General features: G+C 40.5%; 1 protein-coding gene across 2 annotated transcripts; it reads left to right on the top strand.

The window, feature by feature from the left end:
• The first annotated feature begins 1,082 nt into the window (after window positions 1-1,082).
• Window positions 1,083-26,711, top strand: SLC26A6 (solute carrier family 26 member 6). 2 transcript variants are annotated; one of them, XM_060766165.2, is made up of 21 exons: window positions 1,083-1,215; window positions 2,330-2,504; window positions 4,079-4,218; window positions 4,364-4,474; window positions 5,248-5,429; window positions 7,910-8,074; window positions 8,457-8,609; window positions 10,151-10,233; window positions 10,469-10,616; window positions 14,025-14,138; window positions 14,427-14,504; window positions 15,530-15,625; window positions 16,932-17,038; window positions 17,696-17,765; window positions 18,801-18,893; window positions 20,237-20,329; window positions 21,278-21,364; window positions 21,873-22,073; window positions 22,171-22,225; window positions 23,548-23,684; window positions 24,891-26,711. In XM_060766165.2, the coding sequence occupies exons 2-21, from the start codon at window positions 2,374-2,376 to the stop codon at window positions 24,912-24,914; spliced, it is 2,268 nt and encodes a 755-aa protein (XP_060622148.2). In that variant the 5' UTR covers window positions 1,083-1,215; window positions 2,330-2,373; the 3' UTR covers window positions 24,915-26,711. The 2 variants fall into 2 exon arrangements, with proteins under 2 accessions (XP_060622148.2, XP_060622147.2); XM_060766164.2 differs by lacking the exon at window positions 1,083-1,215 and having other exon boundaries at window positions 2,251-2,504.
• Window positions 26,712-26,714: the final 3 nt, after the last annotated feature.

Here is a 26,714-nt window from a genome sequence, read left to right as displayed (position 1 = left end):
CAAAACAGAACAGGGATTTGTTACTCAGATTTCTCTAATATATATTCACTAGCTGTACTACTTCGACGTGTTTTCATCTCTCTTCAAGTGTTCAGGAAAGTTGTTAAAATGGCACGTGCCAAGAGTCCAAAGTCTAAGAGCTCGAGTGCATATCAGGTTCTATCCATTCATTTGTCCCGTGGGTCCAACCAAGATACGTCCTCAGATGGCACCTAGTTATCAAGGTGGCCTGGCCTCAGTTTTTTTAATTTTGAGGGCCCTTTCACAATACACAGTTATAGCACCATGAGCGCATTATAACTGCCTTGACAATACCTGACAGACTCCTAAAATTTGTAGTTTCATGAGACCCAAGAACTCTCTGGTTAGAATTTTTAAATACCTCTCTGAACTGCAAATTTCAGGTTTCCATAAGATGTTGCCATGGCAGTTAAAAGTAGAACCATAGTGCTATAATTGTGTAGTATGAAAGGGCCCTGAAGAGAAAAGAAAAATCAATACACACAGAGTGAATATTAGCTTGCCCCACAATCCTGTCCTCCAATATGAACTCTGGCACTGTTCACAAAGAAATAATTTTCCCCAGGCAATATTTCTATCTTTATCTTTCAGGTCAAGCAAAATTCAGTGCAATCACTAGTAAGGTGTTTCTTTACAGAGCAGTTATAAATGCAATAATGTTGCAGCAGAGTACATTTGCAATTTTTTTTAAAATATCCAGCATAATATTATCAAGTGATACCTGTCCGAATGTGTCTCCTGTTATGAACCATCACGAAGTTTAAGATAATCTGGAGAGGCTCTGCTCTCGATCCCACCGCCTTTGTAAATGTGATTGGTTGGGACGAGAGACAGGGCCTTCTCCGTAGTGGCCCCCCATCTGTGGAATTCCCTCCCCAGAGACATCAGATTGGTCCCTCCTGTCCTTCAGAAGGAAACTCGAGACTTCGTTGTGGGACCTTGTGTTTGACCATTGAATAGCGGCTAATGAAAAAAAGACATAAGCAATTCAAAGTGGCAATGAATTCATGCTATGTCCAAACTATAACAACCTCTGTTTACTCATTTTGGCTTTTAGGGAGAGTTCAGGGTTTATTTGCTCCCAGAGTTGTTGGCAATCCCAGGTATCTTTGGGCTTGTCTGTACACTAGGAAGAAGAACCATACTCACTACAAATCCAATACTGGCAGTATTCACAACACACAGGGACTTCCCGTAAGTATCCTGAGTTTTTTGCTTTTAAAACCAATTTTGCTCCATATCCAGAAAAGTTGCAGGAAACTTCAGAATATCTGCAGGCTCCATGGCCATCAGGACAGATGGGTTGGGTTAGTTTCAATCCAATTCATTATCTACACGGAGAACGCTACCATCATCCTTTCTCTTTGCTGTTCAGCACTCTACTCCATCCTTATTGGTTGTTTAGGTGCTCTGTTATGTCTGTAACTGGCAGGGGGGAACATAAAGGACAAGGAAATGGCTCATCAAAGCCAATGTGGTCTCAGCCTGGCTTGACACCAACACCATGCTGGCCACCATTGTAATTGATGCAGGACCAACCCAGGGCATAATGGCCTGGATTACTGTCCATATGGCCTTTTAGCTCAGCTGCTGGGATAGATACATAAAAAAGAAGGTGCTATTGTGCTGCTATCCTACCTCTAAGCTTCTCAGGGCCCTTCCACACAGCCATAAAATTCAGAATATCAAGGCACAATAACTCACAATATCTGCTTTGAAGTGGAATATCTGAGTCCATACTACCATATATCCCAGTTCAAAGCAGATAATGTGGGATTTTATTCAGCTGTATGGAATGGGCCCCAAAGTCATCTAGTCACTTTGGTAAAGTGGAACCATGCTGGCTTAGATACACCTTTGGGCTAATCCAGTAGAGTTCAAAAGTAGGATAATGTCCCTTGTTCCTCACATCAGTTTCGGTATAATCTAACATTCTTGTTAACTTTCTTCAATGATTATATTTTTCAGTGTGCCACATGTAAGACTTGATATTTGATTTAGCCCAGCCTTTGCTGTAACTCAGTATCCTCCAGATATATTGCTTTACAAATTGCCTTCACCCTGCTCTATAGTCAGTCGGTATGTTGACTGTGAGTGATGGTAATTGTAGTTTGGTACATCTGAAGGAAACCTCCTTTGGGCCATGTGAGTTTATTTATCTCTTCTGAAATATTTAGTTCTTATTTGTTTTAAGCGCTCTGTTCACAAAGTCCAAAGTGCAAGGTAGAATCCAATGGTGTATATTTCAGCTCTGATTAGCAGCAGTTGGTGTTTATGACTTTCAGGTCCTTTCTTCTTCTTTTCTTAGTAGCAAAACCAAACCACATACCACCCAGCATCCTTGTTGAAGGGATGGGAGAAGATGAAGTGTCAGGTCACTCTAAAGCAGAGCCTGCTGTGCTGAGTGAGGCTGAGCTAGAGAAGATTGGCGTAAGGAAACAGGTTCCACCCACTTCCATTTGTGCCAAGACCCAGAAAATAAGGTATGGTGTTTCTTTAGCAATTACTAAAATATATGCTGTTACTAAAATATATTCTGTGGAGCTCACAAGGTCTGGAAAGAATGAATGGACAGACTCACAAAATGGAGACTGTTGTGAGAATTGATACAAAGATTGCCTGATTCTCTGATGCTTGGATACTTTGTGTCTTGATACTTCCACCAAAGGTTTTAACCTTTTTTTGCTCCAAGGACCTCTTTGCCAGTCAGGTGAAAACCACAGACCCCTTCTCAGAATATAGCGGCAGATAGTTTTATGACACTAAACATCAATGTGTCTTTAAATTAAAAATTAGAATTATTCATAATTATGTTTCACAAAGATTAGGGACTTTATCGCATTGCTTAATGGATTCACCACACATTCTCAGGAAACCTTTTTCTTCTGGAGATTCTGCTTCCTTCTGTGGAGCCTTTGGAGATTTCTTCCTCTTTCTCTACAGATCCTTTGCAGATTCCTTCCTCCTTCCATTCTTGCCTATATTTAACCTGTTCCTAACTTGGTGGATGTCACCGGAAGTGAAGGAGACATCAACACACTGGGATTTTCATTTCAGTCAGCCCCATTCTTATGGTGTGAGCAGAATTCCGCAAAAAGTAGTTTGGAAAGGTAGAGACTTCTGCAGCAGAAGCCCCACCCTAAACTACATTTCCTAGAATTCTGCATGTGCAAAACGATCTATGTGAAATAGAGTAGATGTGAACATAACTTCTGCCTGCTGCTCTCTTGAGAGATGAAAACAAGGAGTTGCAACAGATGAGACAAAGCCAAAAAGTATAGACATTTGGTGTCTTTCAAATGCAAACAGGACTATATGACCTTTGGAAGCTGCAATGGGAGAGGGGTGCCAAAGTTAGTTTGGCAACTCCATGTAAACAAGATAGTTTAACACTGATTGCTGTCTTGAATGTAGCAGCGAGAGGATTTTGAAGGGAAATTCCAGTCTATACTTTTAAAAATAGGGTTGTCTGCTCCAAGCTGGTGAGACATCCAGGATATGACTTCTCACAATGTCTTAATGCATCTTACAATGTTCAGACTCTAGAAAGAGGCATCTCCCTGCCTAAACTCTTGCTTGCAAGTAATATTTATTGAGCATAATACCACTGTGTCACATCCCTAGACCCCAATATAAATTTATTCCTCTGAGTTCTACATAGGACAGATCCAGCCTGACAAGATGTGGAGTGTGTCAAGACTGATTGTCACAGGCAGTCACTGATAGTAGCTGATACTGCCATCTTTTAATCCACATGAGAAATCTATTTCCCACTACTTTTCACCACAGGTTGCAGAAAAAAATGTGTGGAGTTTAATCTGGCCTGTTCTGGTACACAACAAAACTGAGGGGGAAACCTTTGCATAAAATGTAAACAACAAAGTTCAATTACTTCTTAGCAAAAGGAATTATCAAAGAATAACTTCATGATGATGGGACTGTTTCATTGTTCCTCAAAAAAATAAAAAAGCAGGAATTACAAGATGTCAAAACCTTCAATAACATTTGCCCTGCCTGTATCCACCTTCAGAGATGTATTTCCATGCCTCTTTTCTAGATGCTCAGCTTCAACTGCAAAGTCCTTGCTGTTCCGCTTCATCCCCATCCTGACCTGGCTGCCACGATACCCAGTCAAAGAATGGCTGCTAGGAGACATCATTTCAGGATTCAGTGTTGGTATCATGCATCTCCCACAAGGTAAGCTATCTTAGTGTAGGTTTTAGGAAATGTATAAAAGTAAAGAGACCAGAGACAAATGCCTCAATTGCAACAGAATCTGAGTTCTAGGAAAAGAGACCAAGTCATTAATATATGATGACCTTCCCTTTTATTTCTCACCTAGGTTTGGCCTACTCACTTCTTGCAGGGCTGCCTCCTGTCTTTGGCTTGTATTCAGCCTTTTATCCTGTCCTGGTGTATTTCTTCTTTGGGACATCTAGACACATTTCTGTGGGTAAGTAAAGAGATGTGGAGTCAAGAAGCATTCGTCTTGCACCTTTCCTGGCATGTTTTTCCTTTCCTGCCCTGAACTGCTTAGCCCTGGAGATAGCCTTCTCTTATTCACTTCATCTACTCTTGAAATGTTACACAGTGCATATCCATTCTCTTGAATGTGCTCTTATGAACTGAGAGGTAAAAGGGTTTAAGTCTTCTTTCTTCAAATGCCTACAAAGTCAGGAAGTTGAAATGAATTGCTCCTGACATATTTTAGAGAAAGAAATATATTTGGAATATAGCAACCAGAATCTTGAACTAGCATACCTGTGGGCTTCTGGGAGTTGTAATCCAAAAGTGTCACTTTTCTAGGATCTAGCCATGAGATTCATTCTTAGGGCTTCATCACACTAGAGAAAAAATCCACTTAAAATCTGATTTCTGTCTCCTGCAGAATTCTGGGGTTTGTAGTTTAGGGAGGAGCTTTTAACAGCCTCACTAAACTACAACCCCAGAATTTTGCAGAGAAAGAAACCGGATTTTAAGTGGACCTTTTTCTTTATGTGATGAAGTATTTAGACATCATCTGAATCATAGAGCTGGAAGAGGCCTGAGGGGTCATCATTTGCTACCCCATACACCTCTTTACAAATTACAAACAGCTCAGTTCTGAAACACTGAAGTGAATTGACAACTAAAGCCTGCTGCACCCTGGGAGAAAGAAATGCATCTCTTAAGGTCAAACTGGGAGTTGGTCTCTTGGCTCAAGCCTCTCTCTCCTTCCTACCACAGGCCCCTTTGCAGTCATCTCAGTGATGATTGGGAGCATAACAGATTCACTGGAACCAAGTGCGAAGTTTATGGAAATGGAAGCCGTAAATGGTACCAATGTTACCATTTTGAATGAGGCCCGGAGAGATGCTGCCAGAGTGCAGCTAGCGTCTGCGCTCACCTTACTGGTGGGCATATTTCAGGTGAGTGAGAGATCCAAAACTCTGCCAGGAGGAGGAAGGTGTATTCCTTCTGGAGAAACTGGATCAATGGCCAACTGTGCAGATGAAGAACACTGGTTTCCCTCCCTTGGATCTAAGAATGGGCATGTGTTCCTGTTCATTCTCTTCAGAACATCCTAACAGGCTTGTGTACCCATTCAGGTCCTGAGTACAATGGTCCCTAGAGAGATTTGTGAAGAGCTCCATTTAAAGAGCTTGAGAAAGTTACCTTTTTGAAACATCCGTTCCCAGCCAGCATTGCCACTGGCATACACTCGCAAAGGTTAGGTCAGAACACAGACACACTAAATCCTTTTCAAGATCTAGAAACAAACTACTATGAGAAATTTCTTAGAGAAGTGGCTATGTTTAGGAAATAGAAGAATAAGCAGTGATTATATACCTGATGGGATTTTTTTCTTGTCAGGAGCAACTTGAGAAACTGCAAGTCACTTCTGGTGTGAAAGAATTGGCCGTCTGTAAGGATGTTGCCCAGGGGACACCCAGATATTTTGATGTTTTTACCATCCTTGTGGGAGGCTTCTCTCATGTCCCCACATGGGGAGCTGGAGCTGACAGAGGGAACTCATCTGCACTCTCCCCGGATTTGAACTTCTAACCTGTCGGTCTTCAGTCCTGCCAGGACAAGGGTTTAACCACTGCACCACTGGGGGCTCCACCTGATGGGATGCCATGTGGAAGATAGAGCAAACTTGTTTTCTGTTGCTTCAAACTACATCATGAATTGATAAATTCACATTATAAAATAAAAGCTTTCACCTAAACATTAGGAAAAATTTCCTGAGAGCAAGATAGTTTGACAGTGGAAGAGACTGCCTTAGAGGGTGCTGACTCTTGTTGGAAGGCCAGCTCTTGGGAAAACTTCAGTTGTGTATTGTTGTATGTGCAAAGGTTGGACTAGATCATCCTTGTGGTCCCTTCTTGCCCTGTGAATTCTGAGAGACATTTACATTGCTACATATGAGGCTGTGTATGTACTTTCTAATTTCTGCTGTTTTGATAGGAGCAAAAACCCGGAAGAAAGATTACAAGGCATGTTGGAGTTAAAAAATAAGCATGGGGTTGTGGCTTAGGAGACAGTCTAATATGGAACAGCTTCAGACAAAAGCTACAAAAAGCATCTAATCTCACAGCAATGTTGAATTATCTTCAGGGTCTGAAAAAAAAACCCTTCTGTTTGAAATACAGAGAGATCCCCTTTAGGCTAGGAGTTAAGCCCCTTCCGACGAGGAAAGAGCTGCAGACAGACTCAGAATTTCCACAAACTAGATAGAAGCTCATTTATACCATCTGCCTGCCAATATTAGGTGTGGCTCCTAGGAATGGTTACAACAAAGAGTACCAATTCTGCTTTCAATTTTCCACCACTTTTTACAAATAAAATCTCTTTCCCAAAATCTTGTGCATGCCAGTTAGCTGTGCTACAACAAAAAACATGCAGTTTTAGCTCCAACCCATATCACTTCTCTAAAGTTTCTCTTTCTTGTCACCTGTATGAGAGAGGTGTTTTTTAGAAAAAAAAAGAAGCATGCTAAATATTTTTCATAACAACAACAACAACAACAACAACAACACTTAATTTATATTCCACCCTTCTCCCCAAAGGGACTTAGAGCAAATTACAGCATATAAACAGACACAGGCAAAAATTCAATGCCTTGTTACAATAAAATACAATGAGATGCAAATACACAGACAAAGGCAAATGCTTCTCCTTTCATTTCTGGCTCTGGAGGCGGTGCTCATCTCCGGCTCTAGGGGAGGTGCTCATCTCCATTTCCAAGTTAAGGAGCTTGCATTGTCCATAGACATCTGCTTGTAGTGTCTTTTGCCTTTTCCCGCTGAAGGGATACCTATTGATCTACTGACATTTGCATATTTTGAACTGCTTGGTTGGCAGGAGCTAGGGCTAACAGTGGGAGCTCACCCCATCCCATTGATTCAAACTGCCAACCTTCAGGTCAGCAGTTCAGCAGTGCAAGGGTTTAACCCATTGCTCCACCCATGGCCCCAACCTAATAAATTTTAAATAGAATTTATAAGGTGCTCCAAATTAAAGATTCTGGAGAGACACAACATACTCTTCTCTAAAGCGAGATCACTGACAGGCAAAGAACAAAGCAATGAAGGTCCATGCCTAATTTCACTTGGAAGGGCATCCAATAGGATGTAAAATGCCCTCATCCTCATGGATCTGAGACTTAATGTGGAATTGCCTTTTATATTTCTTCCTTAGATATGGCTTCTCTCATGAAGACAGAATGAACTAAGTATGTGTTCTGTATTTTATCTCTGAGAAATAACCCTCATGCTAAATATCTCTGCTGTCTGTCTGGATATCTCATTCAGTCCAGAAATATGGTATGGACAGTCCTGAAAAGGGAACCCTTGGGGATAATCCATAGCTGAAGTTGGTGTCCTCTTGATTGGTCTCTATTTAGATTGCCCTTGGCCTGTTGCAGTTTGGCTTTCTGGCCACCTACCTTTCGGAGCCCTTGGTGCGGGGCTATACCGTAGCGGCTGCTGTCCAGGTGCTGATCTCCCAACTGAAGTATGTCTTTGGAGTGGAACTGGAAGAGTATGCAGGGCCATTGGCAATGATCTATGTAAGTACAGTTGGAAACGGGATAACATGGGGAAGAGTAAGGAAAAGTGTAGGGTGCTTTGTGAGCCTTTCACTGCTTATCCTTGGCTGTTTAAAGACATGGTTCTTCAGTTTAACGTCTGAGTTACTTGTTTGCCATTATATTAATGCTTGTGGGTATCGCTTGTTCTAAGGGTTGACTTCTAACAAGGTCCTGCTTTTATTGACTAGTGATTTTCAAATGGTAGTCCCCACATGTTCATGGAGATTCACATTTGCCAAATGGATGTGACATCACTTTTACCCTTTCAATAAGGTTATGGTGCAGTTATTTCCAGTAGGTTATGGAATTTCCAATAGTTTCTCTCTCTTATTACATCCTCTGCCTTGTTTATTCTCTACAGGCCTTTCTGGAGATTTGCTCTAAATTGCCAAAGACCAACGTGGGCACCTTGGTCACTTCCCTGATTGCCATTGTTTCCATTCTCATTGTCAAGAAGATCAGTGACAAACTGGGGAAAAGGATTCCAGTCCCTATTCCCACTGAGCTTCTTACGGTAATTTGTTGCATTTTCTTTGAGGAGTGCCACTTTGTCTGTCTGTAAAACCATGGAAGTTGCTTGAAGATGTTGCAAGACCAATTAAGGCAACAACACAAGAGCCATTAATTCAATTCTGGGAGAAGAGTAGGGTAGACATCTAAATAAATAAATAAATAAATGGGCAGAGAATAGGGAGAACATCAAATGAAAAAACTTTTTTTTAAAAAGACAAATTTCTAAAATAATATTTTGTGAAGGCTCCCTGGAAGTATTTTTCCTCACTGCTTATCTAAACCTGAACAATCAATAGGCCAGATTTACCTCTCCTGGGAGATTGCTTTAGATTTTGATTGCCACAACCCGCAAATAATCTGTCTGAAATGCCCACCTGTCCATATATCCAGTACCAGAAACAACCAAGCAATTAAACTCTTTGAAAGCCAAGTGTCATGTTTCTGGGCTTCTTCTTTGCAGTTGTCTATGTAGGGCAGTCTTCCCCAACTGAGTGTTTTCCAGATGTATTGGATTGTAAGTGCCATTGCCTCAATCTGTATAAGTTTATCTCATAGATAGAGATGAGAGATAGAGATGAAAGTGTCATCTCCCAACAGATTTGGGGAGGGTCTGTTGAGTAGAATTTGATATTATATAGTCCACAGCTCACTAGTTAGGAGAATTTGCCAGTAAACAAAGATTCATTTTACTACTTTAGTCAACTGTGTTATTTGAAAATAGCCTTAGGGAAAAAAGAGATCTTTGCAAATGCCCCCCTTCCCCCCTCCCGCAATTTCACAGAACCCTGTTCCGGATCATTTTATGATTTCAATACAGGAAAACAAGCTTTTCAGGATCCAGTTTGATTATCTTTTACATTAGAGGTTCCTTTAGTGTAACATTTGTAAATACTTGCAGTTATTTTGATTGGAGAGTCTCCAACCCGCGAAACACAGGCAAGACGGCAATTGATGACACCCCCCCCCCCCCAGCTTTTCTTGTCTCCTTTATGACATATCTGGTAATTCTGGACACACTAGAAGTTTGGGGGATGGTGTTAGTAATCCATCACTTCCTCTTTGCCCAGAGGAGAACCAAAACAGGTAAAATATAGCATTTTGCACCACTGTTTTGGCAGAGCTGAAGTATAGATTCAGGTTAAATTAAATGAGACCAAAGGCTGTGATATCCAAAGAACCTGCAGCCACATCATTCTATAACAAAACTGATGCAGACACTTCAGTAGGTGCAAATATAACCAAAGTCTGATCAAATCCAGAGCCAGCAGACTGCTTTTACAGGCCAAATGTAACACTGATCTATTTATTACCACTGATGTTACCCATGTCAGTTGGCAGATGACCCACTTTCTCCAGGTTTTCCCCCACTGAGTGCAGAAGGCTTAGAGATTATCAACTCCCATGCCTACAACTTTGTTTAATTTCTGAGGGACGTACCGCTTCCCCTTCATTTCTGCTCCTCTACGGTTGTTTCGCAAATGAAAAGAAGGAATTTTATTAACAAGGAAAGATACCTTGCCTCACTGTGCCACCTCTTTTCAGATTATTATTGCCACAGGGATCTCTTATGGTGCCGAACTGAATCGACACTTCAAGATTAGTGTTGTGGGTGAAATCCCTAGTGGGTAAGTGTTTCCCATAAGCCTGTGTTAGAGATGTCATTTGCCAAGTAAATTTGTTTCAAAGCTGACTAGAATCTCTTTTAGCTTTGCTTCAGTCCAAGGCTGCTACCCTGATCCTCCACCATTCTCAGTGGGGGATGGGGGGAGGGAGAATAAACCAGGAGAAACATAAAATTCCTCATAATTATTGATCCATATGAGTTCAGGTTTTCATTGTGGTTGTGTTTCCTTATTGTAGGTTGGTCCCCCCAAAAGCCCCTGTTGCCAGTTACTTTGGACAAGTGATAGGAAATGCTTTCGCCATTGCTGTGGTTAGTTATGTCATTTGTGTCTCTCTTGGCAAGATCTTTGCATTCAAACATGGTTACAAAGTGGACAGCAACCAGGTAAGTGGTGATCTCCTATTCTTGTTGCTACTGAACTTCTTTGTTTCTCTTCCCCCTAACTTCTCCTTGGCTCTGCTGTCTCATATTTGATATCTTCTTCATTGCCATGATGGAAGAGGGACTTATTTATTTATTTATTTATTTATTTCGAGCATTTCTACCCTTCCCTTCTCAACCCCCTAGGGGGGACTCAGGGCGGCTTACAACTGGCACATATTTGATGACTACAATTCAACATAGTAAAATATATAACAGCAACAATTATAAATAATTAAAACATTCAATTAATAGAATAACAACTAATAGAAAAAGAAAAGCCAATCTGGTGGCTTCCCTGACCGCATAGCATAGTGGTCTGGGTGTTGGACTAGGACTTTGGAGACCAAGGTTTGAATCCTGACTCATCTGTGGAAACCCTCTGGGTAATCTTAGGCAAGTCACGCAGGAACATGATTGTCCTTTTCCATTTCCCAACATCTTGTAGTGCCATGCTCCTTTTCTCTCAATATATTAATTTGACTGGGTTTTTAAAAGGATGCTATACTGTATGACTTCCTTGAAATATTTTTACAACAAAATTAAGAATATATATTTGTTAAAGTACACGCACTAGATAAGTGACTTGCCTACTTGATTTTTCTAGTTAGTTCCAAACCTGTTCTTTGATTATTATTTTTCCTGCTCCCTTTTATATCCATGATAAAACACTACAAGATTGAAGAACAGCCCCTCCCAGTTCTTCTCCTGATGTTTAAAGAAGCTCCTTTGGTTCATTTGGGTGCTTCCAGGCAGATGGTTCCTCATTTCAATGAACAAAACATAGTGTGCAGCAATTCAGTGTTTTCTTCCACAAAGTTTTTTAAGGGAGGAGGGAGAAAAACAGAAGACGTTTTCAAAAATAAATTGTTTAGAACCCTGGTAACATTTTATGAATGCACCAGGGCAGCTGCATAATGAAAGCTTTATGAAGGAGTAGTATTATTTCCAATCTGTGTTTCTTAAAAGAGAAGCATTTTGACCATCTTCCGACCTGGGAGTCCCATCTTCCAATGGCATACTGACATATTTCTGGTTGTATTGATCCATTTAGTTTTCATGGCAAGAATACTGGGGTGGGTTGCCATTACCTTCCTCAGGGATCGTATTTGGTCTGAACTCTCTGCCATGACCTTCCCGTCTTGGGTGTCCCTTCACAGTTTCGCTCATGGCATAATTGAGGTGCTCAAGCTCCAGCACCACGACAAGGTAACAATTCTTTGCTGGCGCTTAAAAGAGAAGGAAGCTGTTAAATCAATATGCTCTATTGTCCTGAGAAAACCACTGCATTAGGAAAATACGGTCTAATTTGAAATAGATCATAACATTTTCAGGACCGTCTGTAAAATTCCAAGGCTGTAGCAGGACAGCTATACAATAAAAGCTTCATCTAACAACACTGAAAAAGTCAAAAATTGGATACTTTCCATCCTTTTTCTACATCATTGTTTATGAGAATGGGATTGCAAAACTGCAGAAGACAAGCAGATTCAAGGTTAAAGCTTAAGAAGGTTATGGCAATGAAGAGATGGGCAGAGTGCAACCTGTGGCCTCTATTCAGTTCCTTTGCCCCACTTTTGCAGCCCATGAAGCCAGTCACCAGTCCTCCAACCCGCTCCCATTTTTTCAGTGTGAGTTTCAAGCATGTTTATCTGAAAACAGTGATGAAAATCTGTCAAATTCAAGAAAACATGTAAAACGCCAGTTTTCCTCTGTCGTCCTCCCCCCCAAAAAAACAACACCAGTTTTCCTCTATAGTCCTTCCCAAAAATATTCCAATTTTGAAAAAAATCGAAGGTATTTGGGTTGCTGTATAGGGAGAGCTTGCCCTCAGAAGACTAGGGGGATGGGAAGTTGCATGGGGCATTTGTCCTGTGAATTTGTTGCATAAGGATGCTGCTTCCTATGTATCCCAGGCTGTACTTTGATCAGGGCTACAATTATCCACAGCTTGCATATAATGGTAATAAACTGAAACAGATTCTGCTGAGTAATTGAGTCAGTCAGTCCAACATGCAAGTTCAGCCAGTGAAATAATAGTACATTTCAAAGAATAGTACTTTGATAGTTCTTGACCTTATCTTGTACCTTATGCTGGAGAAGTGTTATCATGGCATTGCGTCGTCATGCAAATCTAATTTATTATGGACTGAATCATGCTTTTATTCAGTGGTAGTTGGCAGCTCCCATATTAGTGATCTAGGATATCACCTGAAGTTTAAAAGAACTGTCTCATGTGCCGAACCTATTTTGGAGACAGAATTTAGCATTTGGATACCTCCTTTAAAAATCAAACCTCGCTTACAAGAAAGACACAACTGCTTCTTCATGACACATGTGCTCATATAACGTAATTTGCTAATGTCTGCTTCCGTTATGAACTTGTGAGTTATTTACATTGTGATTTTATTTTATTAATTTGTTTCATGATTTTATACTCAACTGTTTATTGTGTAAATTGCTTTTTGATTAGGGGAGTATCCTGTTACTTCCAGTAAGTACCATGGCCTATGAAACAGAATATTAGTTAGTGAATTCATCAATGCACATAATTCTCAGAGCAGCTTGCAAAATAAAAGCATGCATAAGAATAAAATCATTCACATGAGAAGCATTTTAAAAATACAGTGCCTCCCTCCCCCCACACACATTTGCAGGTTTCTCTTTTCAGGAATTTGATTTTGTTTATGGGTTATAGCTATGGCTTAATGGACAGCCTCTTTGATCCCCTCTGTCTGCTGCCCTTCTGCCTGCCGTCTTATGACCTGCTAAAAGCACCAGCTCCTCATTCCTTTTACTATTTTCTTACCACAAAGTTTCAACCTTTTTAACCCCTTCCCAATGATCCACTTCTTCACCCCAATCCTTTTGCTCCCAGATATTAAACTCCTTCCCTTCATGTGGAACTCACACTTCTTTCAATTTGCTTCTTATGCATGCCCATCAGTTTTCTCCTTTGGATCCCCTCAAGGCACCAGATCCCATCTGATCTTGGAAGCTAAGCAGGGCCAGCCCTGGTTATTTCTTGGAAACTACAATGAACTCCAGATGCTGTAGGCTATGTTTCAGAAGAAGGAATGGCCAAAACCATCTCTGAGTGTTCCTGGTCTAAGAAATCCTTTTAAAATCTATGGGGTCACCAGAAGTCAAAGAGCGACATAAAAGGAAATACCCTAGTCTGCACAGAAACACTATTTTGAGTATTTAATACCATCTTCACAAGTAGTTTAACAGAGCATCTTGTAATACTTTAACTTCAAGGTGAATACTGTATGTCTAACCTAGGTCACATTTTCATAATCCAAATAAGAAGATAGACATCAATTGCCTATATATTTATCTTGGCCTTTATCTGCTATTTCTGTCTTGCAGGAGTTGATTGCCTTGGGGCTCAGTAATTTCGTGGGTGGTTTTTTCCAATGTTTCAGCATTGGCTGCTCCATGTCTCGCTCTCTGGTGCAGGAGAGCACAGGGGGCCACAGTCAGGTAAGTCCCACCTGATCAGAGTAAGTTCAAGGGTTTATAAAACTTAAGAAAATCCCCCCTTTTTCATGTTAGAACTTCCCTTATATCCCAGCCAGCATGATCACGTGACAGAAGTTGTAGTCCATTGCATTGGAAGGACAGCAGGCTGGGGTGCACTTGTTTAGGATTTTTCATAACCAAAACCAATGAAATATCCTTTCCATCTCACAGTTTGCCCCAGACAGAAAAAAGGAGGGCTATGTGCTTTCTTTACCTGCCTCTTTCAATCAGTCATGTTCTGTTCTACAGGTATCTGCAGCAGTATCCTGTCTCCTCCTCTTAGTAACCATCTTAAAAATTAGTGAACTTTTTAGAGACCTACCAAAGGTATGTTCAAAATGAATCTATTTTCATTTTTAAGGTGCAGTTTCTTTATATTAAGTTCCAAAGAACACAATGGAATTTAATGTCCAGTGTCTTCTCCTAAGACTAAGGAAGTGGTTGTTATACGGATGTTTAATGATTTCTGTTACAATTGTTTTTAATTGCCCTATACTTGTCTCGTGAAGTTTTGTATTGATGTTGTTCACCGCTTTGAGTCGCCTGAGGGCTGAGAAAAGCGGTATATAAATAAAGTAAATAAATAAATAAAGTAAATAAATAAGTGGGACTTGACCAAGTGATTTGATAGTGATTTGAACACTGGTCTTCCAGACTCCAGCATTGAAACCACTGTGACATATTGGTTCATATCTATCTCACCATTGGTTGAGATGTGATTAGTCCCACCCCACAAAAGCTTTGTAGGTACTGAATCCTGGGCACCTCCACAAGAAAAGATCAGAAAGGTTTGGGTCCAAAATGTCCTTATTGGGGGGTGGGAGTTGGGAGGCATTTCTGCCATGTGCCCCAACCCCAGGGTTTAGATCAGGGGTCCTCAAACTTTTTAAACCGAGGGCCAGGTCACAGTCCCTCAAACTGTTGGAGGGCCGGATTATAATTTGAAAAAAAACATGAATGAATTCCTATGCACACTGCACATATCTTATTTGTAGTGCAAAAAAAAACCCACTTAAAAACAATACAATAATTAAAATGAACAGTTTTAAGAAATATAAACTTATTAGTATCTCAATGGGAAGTGTGGGTCTGCTTTTGGCTGATGAGATAGGATTGTTGTTGTTGTTGTGGTTGCTGCTGCTGCTGTTGTGTGCTTTCAAGTAGTTTCAGACTTAGGTTGACCCTGAGCGAGGGCCAGGTAAATGACCTTGGAGGGCCGTATCTAGCCCTTGGGCCTTAGTTTGAGGACCCCTGGTTTAGATGGATGGTTGTTTAGATCTTTGGTTGTTTCCAGTGACAAGGTTTCTATGATCTCACTATTCTCTAAACCCTCTGTGCACTTTCTTTTTCAGGCTATCTTAGCCGCCATTATTCTTGTCAACCTGAAGGGCATGTTCAAGCAATTTAAAGATATCCGCATCCTTTGGAAATCCAACTTTGTTGACCTGGTAAGGAAGAGAAGATTTGACCCAAGATCAGTTTCAAAGGAGAATTCTATCACACTATTCCCCTGTTTCTCCTCCAGCATTTCCATATATTAGCATAATGGAAGTACATTCAAAAATCCCTCCTGTTCTAATCAGGAAACAGTTTATTCATAGAGCAGCATTTTCATGTCATATGCTGAGTGTCTGATTTTGTTATTCTGCTGTGCCATTTGTCTACATTCCTGGATAGCAAAGTATAACAGTGAAGGCTTTTGCTTTAGCCATTTGTTTATTTCATATGTTTATATGCTACCTTTTTGTCATTGAACTCAAGTTGGCATGTGTGACTCTCCTTCTTTCTATATTAACTGAAGTGTTCTGTCTAAAAATCACTTCATATAACTATATGGTGGAACTGGACATTGTTTTAATTATTATCGATTGAAGTATGTTTCATTATAATGTTTGATTTTATTGTTGCTGATGTTTTTGATATTGTATATTGTAATTGTGTCCTTAGTGGCATTGAATTCTTGCCTTGTAAACTGCCTCGAGTCGCCGGAAGGCTGAAAGGGGCGGTATAGAAATGTACTAAATAAATAAATCATAAATATTAGTATGAGGCAAGACAGTCTGAGAGAGTGACAGACTGATCCAAGGTCACCTAAAGAGTTTCACAACTCACTGAGGATTTCAACATGGATTGAATTAGAAGTCAGCAATTTATATTATTAGCATTTGCTGAAGGAGTAGGTAATTCCCCAAGATAACAAAATCAGACAACAAGCAAGTGCCTTGAAAATTTGAAGACTGTGTTTGCTATTGGATTGGTTATATTCTTGATAGTAGTAGTAAGTTTATTTATTGTTATACATCAACTATTATGTTATTTTCACCAGTGGTCCATTGACTATGTTATATGTTCTGTTATGGAAAATGTCCTACAGACGCCCCTTTGTGTTTCTTCCATAAAGAAGCAGGATAGAAATGAACTAACATCATAATAATGCCCCATAGGAGTGTCTAGGACTCTACTGTCTGCTGTAGATTGTGCAGCCTTAGGCACCCCATTCCTTGCATGCTGGATAATTTCACAGGTTGGGTTAATAGGATCAAATCTGCTGTGCAGACCTTGGGTCTCAAGTGTCAGGGCATGTCCAATGACTGAGGACAACAAACAATTTTCGAGCAAGAACAACTTGCTCCAGAAATTCAGTAATCTTCTGCTTAACCTTATTTCTAAATAATGGGCTTTTTTGAAATATGGTGGCAATACTATTGATGCCTTCTCTCTTTCCGTTTTCATTTGCCCTATCTCCATCTCCAGCTGATCTGGCTTGTGACCTTTGTAGCTACCATTTTGCTGAACCTTGACATGGGACTCGGAGTGGCTGTGGTCTTTTCCCTTCTCACTGTCATCTTCCGGACTCAGATGTGAGTATTGCTGTGGGATGAGAGAAAAGAAAAAGTGGATGGAATGCCTGCATGTCTATTAACAATAAGATATGAGCTCATTTGTTTGTTAATAACCTTCCTACCAATCAGAACTCTTCAGCTTAGAAATGGAGATGAGCACCACGTCCCAGAGTTGGACATGACTGGACTTCATGTCAGAGGAAAACCTTTACCTTTAGGGCAGGGGTTCTCAAAAGGTGCTCCGTGGAGCCCTTGGGGCTTTTTGAAGTATACTGAAGGGCTCTATGATTCCCCCCCCCTCCAATCTTTCCTCTCTCTTTCCTGCTCCCCTCACTGCCCCTGCCCCCCTCACCTGCAAAAGCCTTTTCACCTTGCCTTCCTTGCTTCCAAAACCCTACTTTCCTCTCACTGCTCAGGGGATGCTTCGATTGTGCTATTCCTGCATGACAGAAGAGAGCTGAACTGGATGTCCCCTGAGATTTCTGTTGTTGATGTTGTTGTTGTTACAACAAAGGCTGGGTGGGCATCAGTTGGGGGGGGGGTTTGATTGTGCTTTTCCTGCATTATAATACAATATATAAACATCAAAACCTACAAGTCATGATGGCTATTATAACCTAATATGGCTGATTGGAGCTTTTGCTAATCTCTTTGTCTGTTCTCATTTTCTCAAAGGCCCAATTATTCCATTTTGGGGCAAGTGCCTCAGACAGGAATCTACAAAGATGTAGATGAGTTTGAGAAGGTAAGTGTATTGTGGAAATAACTAGAGAAGTTGGCTGAGATGGGAATTGTGTAGTAAATGGGTCTGAAGTGCTGTCCCTCATTAAAGCCCCAACCCACATGTGATCAGGAACAGCTAGGAGGACATAGTTACTGAATGGCTACAGCAACTCCGACAGCTTGCTTGCATATTTACTTATTTATTTATTCCTGTAGATATCTCAGTTCTCTCACAAAGTTGGCATGTAAACCAATTTATCCTTCTCAAACACTTTGATTCTCACTAGGAACAAATTGCATTTTTTTTTAAAAAAAAATACATTCTGTCAAGTACTATCTCAAATCTATCATCTTTGTCATATAAAAATGTACCCTGGATAAGAGTTCCCCATTAAAGTCAATATATGTCTACATGTACCTACCAGTGGAATGACATCTGCTAGATTAGATTCCTGGGTAAAAGGCTCTTCCAGAAAAAAAATGATTTGTGCATATGGAATTGATGGATAAGGAGAGCCAACTGAATTCACTTCACTTACATACTCCCCTGACATGTTTTGATTTCATCATGAACGCCACCATTTTCTGCTGCACTGGAGACTAGGATGCGGAACAATGGCTTCAAACTACAAGAAAAGAAATTCCATCTGAACTTCCTGACTGTGAGAGCTGTTCAGCAGTGGAACTTTTGCCCCGGAGTGTGGTGGAGACTCCTTCTTTGGAGGCTTTTAAACAGAGGCTGGATGACCATCTGTTGGGGGGTGCTTTGAATGTGATTTTCCTGCTTTTTGGCAGCGGGTTGGACTGGATGGCCCATGAGGTCTCTTCCAACTCTAGGATTCTATGATTCTATGATCATGAACACCATTGTCACATTTGTGTCCTGCCATTGTTGCTCAAAGGTCATGGCATCAAATCTGAGGTCATTCAATTCTTTTCACATAACTGCTTCTGAAGATGGTTAAACGGAAAACGGGTAATTTGCCTGCAGCCATACCATTATCTACAGGCTATTTGTACTATGCCACATCCAGTCTTTTTCGTTTCTCCTCTACAGGCTGAGGAGATCCCAGGTGTGAAGATTTTTCGCTCATCTGCTACTATCTATTTTGCAAACGCTGCTCTTTATGAAGAGGCTCTAAAGAAAAAGGTAAAAGTTTCAAAGGGCTTCTCATGTCTTGTCACATGGTTTCCATACCAGCTGCACTTCACTTCAAAGGAATTTATACCCAAACACCCCTGATTGGTTGATATTATTCACATTTAAAGCCTGTGTTTCTCCAAGGCAACATATATGGCTTACCCGCTTTCTACTTTGTCCTCATAATGGCCCTGCAAAGTTAGTCATGCTGAGGAAGGCTGATAGACCATATTTATCCAGTGACAGCCACAATTTGCTAAGATCTCATACCCCAAGTCACAGTCCATTAACTGAATCACTGTACTCACTCTCAAAAAATCAAATATATTACAAAAGTGTATTTTTAGGTTAAAGCTGTGATTGTTTATGTAGGAGAGTACCATTTTCATCTGCAGTTTTCACCATATCGAAATCACTCACTTTGCCTTTTCTGAAGCTTGCATATTCCTAGGCTGCCAGTAGCTGTCAGGAGACAGGAGGGTTGCTTAGGCTGTGGCAAACCTGACCCTGATCTTGGGTATATTATTATTATTTTGTTGGTGGGACGGACTACCACTCTCAGAATCTATCATGTTCACTGCAGGATTCTGGGACCCCATCTACACTGCCACATAATCCAGTTTCTAATCCCAATTGCCTGCTTTGAACTATATTACATGGCAGTGTAGACTCATGTATTCCAATTCAAAGCAGACAATCTGGATTCAAAAACCAGATTATATGGCAGTGTAAATCCAACCTGGGAGTTATAATCCAAAAAGTAGCCTTTTAAAGCTCTGCCTATCCCAGTGCAACTGTTCTGAGCAGATTGAGACATAGAAGTGACTACTTTAATCTTCTTTTTTTCCATTTGAGAGCTAATATTTAAATGTTAGAGTAGAACTTTAGAGGCCAGAGTTCAAATCTCCAGTCAGCCATGAAAACCCACTGAGTGACCCAGAAATCCCTCTGATAGGGTTGCTATAAATTTGAAGGAACACAATAGTAGCAAGAACAATGCTAATATTCAATCCATGAACTGCAGAGCGATTTACAAACAGCCACTATAGCTACAATAAACACAGTGAGAGGCAGTGTAAAAAGGCTTTCTACATTATTGCCTGATGGCTAAACTTCCCTGATAGATAAAAATGTTACTCTAGCTACCAGATGGGCATTCCTAAAATGTGGCATCCAAAGCCAAGAGGTCACAGCCAAATAGGCCCTCTTCTTCACATATTCCCTTTCCTATCCGAAGACCATGGCCCTTGCTGTCATTGTATCATATACAGGTAACATATGGGAAATAAGCAAATAAGCCATGTTGTTACAGCTCACAGCTACATTACATTGAGTTCCTGTCTCTTTTGCAGTGTGGCATTGATGTAAATCACCTAATTGAAAAGAAAAAGAAAGCACTGAAGAAGAAGCATAACAGAGACAAAAAGGAAGAGAAGAAAGCAAAGGTGTGCTTTTCTGTTTAAAAGATTGTCTTCTTTGAAATTACAAATCCATTACATTTCTGATAAGTTTCCTATAAATGGTAAATCCATGAACACTCAAAAAGAGAAGAAAAAATAGGTCTAATCCAGTCTCTCCCAGCCTGCTGCCCGGCATATTGAACTACAGCTACCATTATCTCTAGTCCGCATAGCCAGTAACCCACATTTGGGAGCCTGTCTACATCAAGACGAGGATCATGTAGGCTTCAAAATATTGTGGAATTACAATTTTCATTATTCCTCAATACTGGCTGTTCTGGATAGGCTTGATGGGGAATGCATTTCAATTTCAACAACTTCTGTAGGTCCACATGTTCTATATCATGATTTGTTCATGCTTAGGTACAGTAGTAAGGCTTTTCAGAGGTTTGCATGCAGCTATTCAGCCTTGGTTAACAGAGGGTGGAAGGCCTCTATCCTAATTTTATATTTGAGAAATTGAAAATGTTTTTACGCATGGCATGGGTGAAACATCTTTCTCACTTTTTTCTCTCAAAACTGGAGAGCTAAAGTTTTGGGGGGTTTTTTGTGTCAGGAGCAGCTTGAGAAACTGCAAGTCACTTCTGCTGTGAGAGAATTGTCAGTCTGCAAGGACGTGCCCAGGAGATGCCCAGATGTGTGATGTTTTACCATCCTTGTGGGAAACTTCTCTCATGTCCCCACATGGGGAGCTGGAGCTGAGAAAGAGAGCTCAACCCACTCTCCCCAGATTCGAACTGCTGGCACAAGGGTTTAACCCATTGCACCACCGGGGGCTCCTAGGCTAAAATTAGAAGCACATTTCACCCATTCTTCTTCTGTTTACCCTTTATTTCTAATCCTATCTGAAGTTCTGAAAAAAATTACAAGAAACACAATTGTTGTAAATTTCCTGTGATTTGTGTCCTGTTTTGTTCTTTCTTTTTTAAACAGAAAATGGCTTCTAAGATCGAAAAGACACACGATCCTAGTATCACTAACCTTGCATTTGTAGATATAGATATGGAAGCAAAGTCACAGGTATTTATCAATTTGGATTTCTAAAAAGTTGTTCAGTAGTTTTACCTTGAACTGTCTGTACCATTGACACAGATACACAGCACACAGCATTTGTACCAGCCATGACAGGAGGAGAAAGAGAAGGATGCACCACAGACTTGATCCATCCATTTCCTTACTTTATCAAATTGTTTGAATTTAACATTTTCCTTCACTATGATTAATTACAGTGACACCTTGTGTGTTGCCTCAGCAGGCAAATACATGGCAGCTAGAAGAATATAGCTAAGGAATACCTATGGTAACTCCAACAGCTTTCTTGCAAGCTGAGTTTTTTCAAAATACCATTTTCTGAGTCATACCATTCTATGATATATTCATCAGTTGATAAGGGAAGATCTTTAGAAGAAGCTCCATCCCCACATGCATCATGTGGGAGACCCTGTGCCATCCTTTCAACAATGTGAGAAATCCTAAGACCAATAAATATTTCTATGGACAAAGATTACTTTCCATTTGTTTCTCACAGGAACCAAGGGGTGACACAACAGTGAATGGGCCTAATGGAAGCATGGATGACCAGAGATCTCAAAACCTCAAGCAGCCACAGTCTTCTGACCAACCTGGATTAACAGCCCTGGGACTGGAAAAGCCTCCCTTTCACTCCATTATATTGGATTTCAGTCCTGTCAACTTTGTGGACACTGTCTCTATAAAGACCCTAAAAAATGTAAGGGCTTATACAAAACAAAAAGCTATTCAAGAAATCCTTTCTGGCCAGTCAAAAAAAACCAATTACTTACCATTATGTTTCTTGATTTTGGCAGATATTTAAAGATTTCCAGGAGATTGAAGTGAATGTATTTGTCGTGGGATGCAGTGGTAAGGAGATCTTAGATGGATATGGTCATCCAGGTTGCACTGAGCAAGACTAAACTTTACAGAGTTTGCGCCTTGAATTAGAGACTTATCTTTTCTCAACTTTCCTTCTCAGGCTGGCTCTACACTGCCATATAATGCAGTTTGGAACTTCATTTATATGATCAGTGTAGACTCATATAATGCAAGAAGAGGCTGAGAGTAGATTCAGCCTCTTCTTGTCTTTTGTTGTATAATTTTTCAGTCCTACTAAGTGCACCAGAAGACAGTAAATATGATGGAGACAAGTATAAGTCCCAAAAGGCAATGGGAGGCATAGATATTCATGTGAAATCCCCAAACTTGGAAAAGTTCATTATTTGAACTAAACACCATAAATTTAAATCTCTCTCTCCAAAAATTCTGTCATATTAACAAGGATAAATTCCCTATGAGACAAAAAATGTCAACTGGAGATGATTAAATTCAAATTTTGGTGTGGTGGTGGAGTGGTTTGAGCACTGGACTAGGACTCTGGAGAAAAGGGTTCAAATCCCTGCTTGACCATTGAAACCTGCTGGGTGATCTTGAGTGAGTCCCACTTTCTCAGCTTCAGGAAGAGACAAAGCCTAATCCACTCTGAACAACTCTTGCCAAGAAAACTCCATGATGGGGTCACAATAAGTAAGAAATTACTTGAAGCACATGAAGTAGTTAAATTAAGGATTTATTGCCCACTCCCAGCATGGCAATTCCCAATCTTCAAAACAAATGCTATAAAAGGAGAGGGGATGTCCTAATTGTATCTAGCTTGGCTCTAAATCTGGTTTGGCTAACTTGTTGCCCTGTCTGCTTTGTTGGATGACAACCCCCATCAGACTTAGCCAACATAGCCAATGAGGAGGGCTGATGAGAGTTGCAGCTCACCAACTTTTACAAGGCTACACCTTACCCATCTGTGCCATAAATTATCAGCACATGTCATTCATTTTATATACTTAAGGGATATGTGTGTCCCCCTTAGATGATTGACTGCAACTCCTGGGAGTCAGCATGATGGGATCATGGAAATTACAAAAAGTAGAAAAACACAATTGTCCACCTCTGATTTAATGTATGCTCCATTCTCAAGGTGTTCAAGGCAACCACGCAGCCTGCAGTTGGGAGACAGAGCTTTGATCTGATTATGCCAAGAAATTTGTATATTTTTTTTACTCTAGAAAATGTATTTCAATGATGGATTAGGGTGCTAGGAGGTTGTGGGGTCCCTCAAAATGGTCAATTTAGTTGAGAACGTAATACAATACTCTTGTGTAACTGCTGGTCCTTACTTCTTTTCTTTGTAGCTTCTGTCATTTCCCAGCTGGAAAAAGGCAACTTTTTCAGTCAAAACATCACCAAGCACCATCTTTTCGCATCACTGCACCACGCTGTTACTTATATCACCAGAAACCAGGAAGAAGAATTACCACCAACTGACAAAGTAAGCAATTGGTCTCTTTGTTCTATGCCTTGAAAATCCTATTTTTAGATATATCATTGGACTCATCCACATATGTATGTATGTATGGACTCATCCACATATGCGGATCATGTAACTATTTGTACCGCACGTATGCCCTTTGAATCCATAGGCTTGAGCTATTGATCTTAGCATACATATTGTCACAACTGATGCCATTTGCTTTTCTCTGTAGTGCTGTATCTTATCTTGTGTACCCATCCACCTCCCCATTAGAGCTGTAGGCATTTAATTATCATATCTAGATAGAGCTGATGTTCAGCTTATGCAAAATAAGAAGTGCACAGTCCACATATGTTCTCTTTTATGAACTCACTTAGAAAAGCCATCATTTTATGGAATCAGTCCCTACCCTGTATCTGCAGAATGGTGCTAAAACTCTTAATTGCTGTAAGCTTTATTAAATGTAAAGATAGCTATATCACTATCTTTGTAGTCATGCCACTCACCAGATACTGGGACCTTGATATTTACTGAGCTGGACACAATGTTTGGATGCTGAGCTTGTGTCTATTGAAGGAAGTAAGCATTCTAACCACACCAGAAAAAGAAAGTTTAACTTCTTTGTTTCTCTTTTGAGAGGGGTGTATCAAAAGGAAAATAATACACTGGTATCTTATCTCATACATCATTTTTTAAATTCCTGGAGCTAGTTTCATGGTTGTGGATGCATTGGCAGCCACTAGGGAGATATTTGGCTCCTGCTTTGAAATAAAGGACAAGAAATAACCCTTTGTGGGGAAGAAGCAGAATGGAAGTAAAGCCTAAGAATTTCATGGGGAGATGCCTGAGTCTCAATAGCTACCTTTCTCTCTATAAAGCCCATAGGTTCAGATTTGGTGTTCAACCCCCAACACAGTATCTGTGGGCTTTTGACAGAAATACAGTAGTAAACAGTAAAGAAGTGACATACTTACAGAGAATACTGTAAAGATAGGGGAGTTATATTTATAGCACTTAAATGTTGCTTACATTAGTCATGCTGCTGGTATCTGATTGAGAGATAGAAGTTTATTGGAAAACAGACTTTGGAAGATTCAGTATCTAGCTGTCTCAGAGAAATGGGCACCTTAGGTGGTGAACAAGAAATCCAAGAAATATATCGAGCCAATCTGAGGTGCTCCCAGAAAAAACTAATGCTAATATATGTATCTTTCACCTTCATAGGTCAAACCTAGCACAAAACTGTAATTGGTGGAATTGTCTGCTCCTTTGTTTCTCGATGAAGAACAGGAAACATCCCTGCATTTTTTCAGAAGACGGACAAAATTTATATTTTGTGATTGTTGGTACAATTAAATAATGTAGGGTTTCCTACCATTGTGAATCCACTGGAGAAAGGGGGGGGGGAAATCCATCAAAGCCATCTTAAGATGGCTTTCCTTTAGACTGCAGAGAAACTAAGAATGTATAATTGCTGGAGGGATGTTATTCCATGTGTTTATGAGCACAGATTACTCATGTCCTCCTGTGAACAGACTGTGGGGCACCAATTGTTCCTGCCATGGAAGAATTCATTTCAGACATCGGAAGCATCTCATTTGCTCCTGCAGCATCTTCCCAGAAGAGGACTTCCCACTTACTACACTTCTATTTGATTAGAGAAAATTACGATCAACATCCTCTATCTATGGGAAAGTCCCCCTCAGTGTGGAAAGACAGAAGAACCAGATTATGTCCTCCTGAGAACATCCACTCCACACTTATTTCTTATGCTGGAATTTTCCAATATTTGAACTATAAGAGAATCTGTGGACCTCATCAGGTGGGCCAAATTGCCTATCCTATGACAGTCCTACTCTACTTGTGCAACAGAGCCTGACGATTCCCATCCCACAATGTCAAACTACTTTCAGCAGAGCTCCGTGGGACAAGTAGAGTAAGAATGTTGTATGCTGCCACCACAGCAACTCAAAAGACTACCCATGTTGCATAGCTAACAACAGGGAAGACCAGCAGAGGATGCTTCCCCAGATGGGACGGGGTAAAGGAGAAGCCTGGGTTCCCCATGCCTCATGTTGGATTTGCCACATGGGTATTTGCCTCCGTGGTGCAAATAGAGTAAGAATGTTGTATGCTGCCACCGCAGCAACTGAGAAGACTACCCATGTTGAATAGCCAACAACAGGGGGGAAACTAGCATAAGATGCTTCCCCACATGGGATGGGGTAAAGGAGAAGCCTGGGTTCCCCACACCCCACGTTGGATTTGCCACAATACATGGCGAATTCCATAGATGATGTGATGAGGTCATAAGAAGAACATCATACTGGATTAGCTTGACAAATTATCAAGTCCAACAGTGCACTGTCCATCTTACACTGTCCAGCGACTAAAGTCCCATCTACACTGACTGTTTAATGCAGTTCTAAGCAGCTTCAGGTTCTGTCGCCCAAACAACAAATTCCCACAAAGTTTATGAAAGAAAGGCCTTAATGTGCATCAGTTTTCTGTGGTTTGTTTACTCACTACCCAGGCCTCCGGTGTACTCATCTGCACAGTGAAAGCACTTCCTTCAATAATATTTGGAAACTGCATTAAATGGTCAGTGTAGATGGGGTTTTAGAGTGGGATTTTAGAACCTTGAAATGGAAAGCATTCTGTTTACACTCCAGAGTAGGTGTGTGCCTCCCCATGTCTGAATACAGAAAAACATGGATATGTATGTAGCGTCTCTAATGCAATCTCTGGCGTCTCACTGAGATACTGCAAAAAGAAAGACAAGATGCAGAATATTTTTTCTTTAAAATGTATATAGGTATTGAAATCATAAATGAATAGAACACTGATGCAAAAAAAAAGACTTCATCAGCAAGTATCCCATTAAAAATGGAGGGCTGTGAATTCATTTCAGACAGAATTCTATATGTCAGACATTCTTGTCCATTCTGCATGCTGTGTAAATTAAACTGTGTGAGACTAGCATCTGGCACATATTTGAATTTAATTCTACTTTGGGAATTGCCACAGTCCATCCTGAGACTGTGCCCC

Source organism: Anolis sagrei, chromosome 2 (assembly GCF_037176765.1).
Source record: "Anolis sagrei isolate rAnoSag1 chromosome 2, rAnoSag1.mat, whole genome shotgun sequence".
Taxonomy (NCBI): domain Eukaryota; kingdom Metazoa; phylum Chordata; class Lepidosauria; order Squamata; family Dactyloidae; genus Anolis; species Anolis sagrei.
The sequence above is the reverse complement of the archived record's forward strand: the minus strand, read 5'-3'. Positions and strand labels throughout refer to the sequence as shown.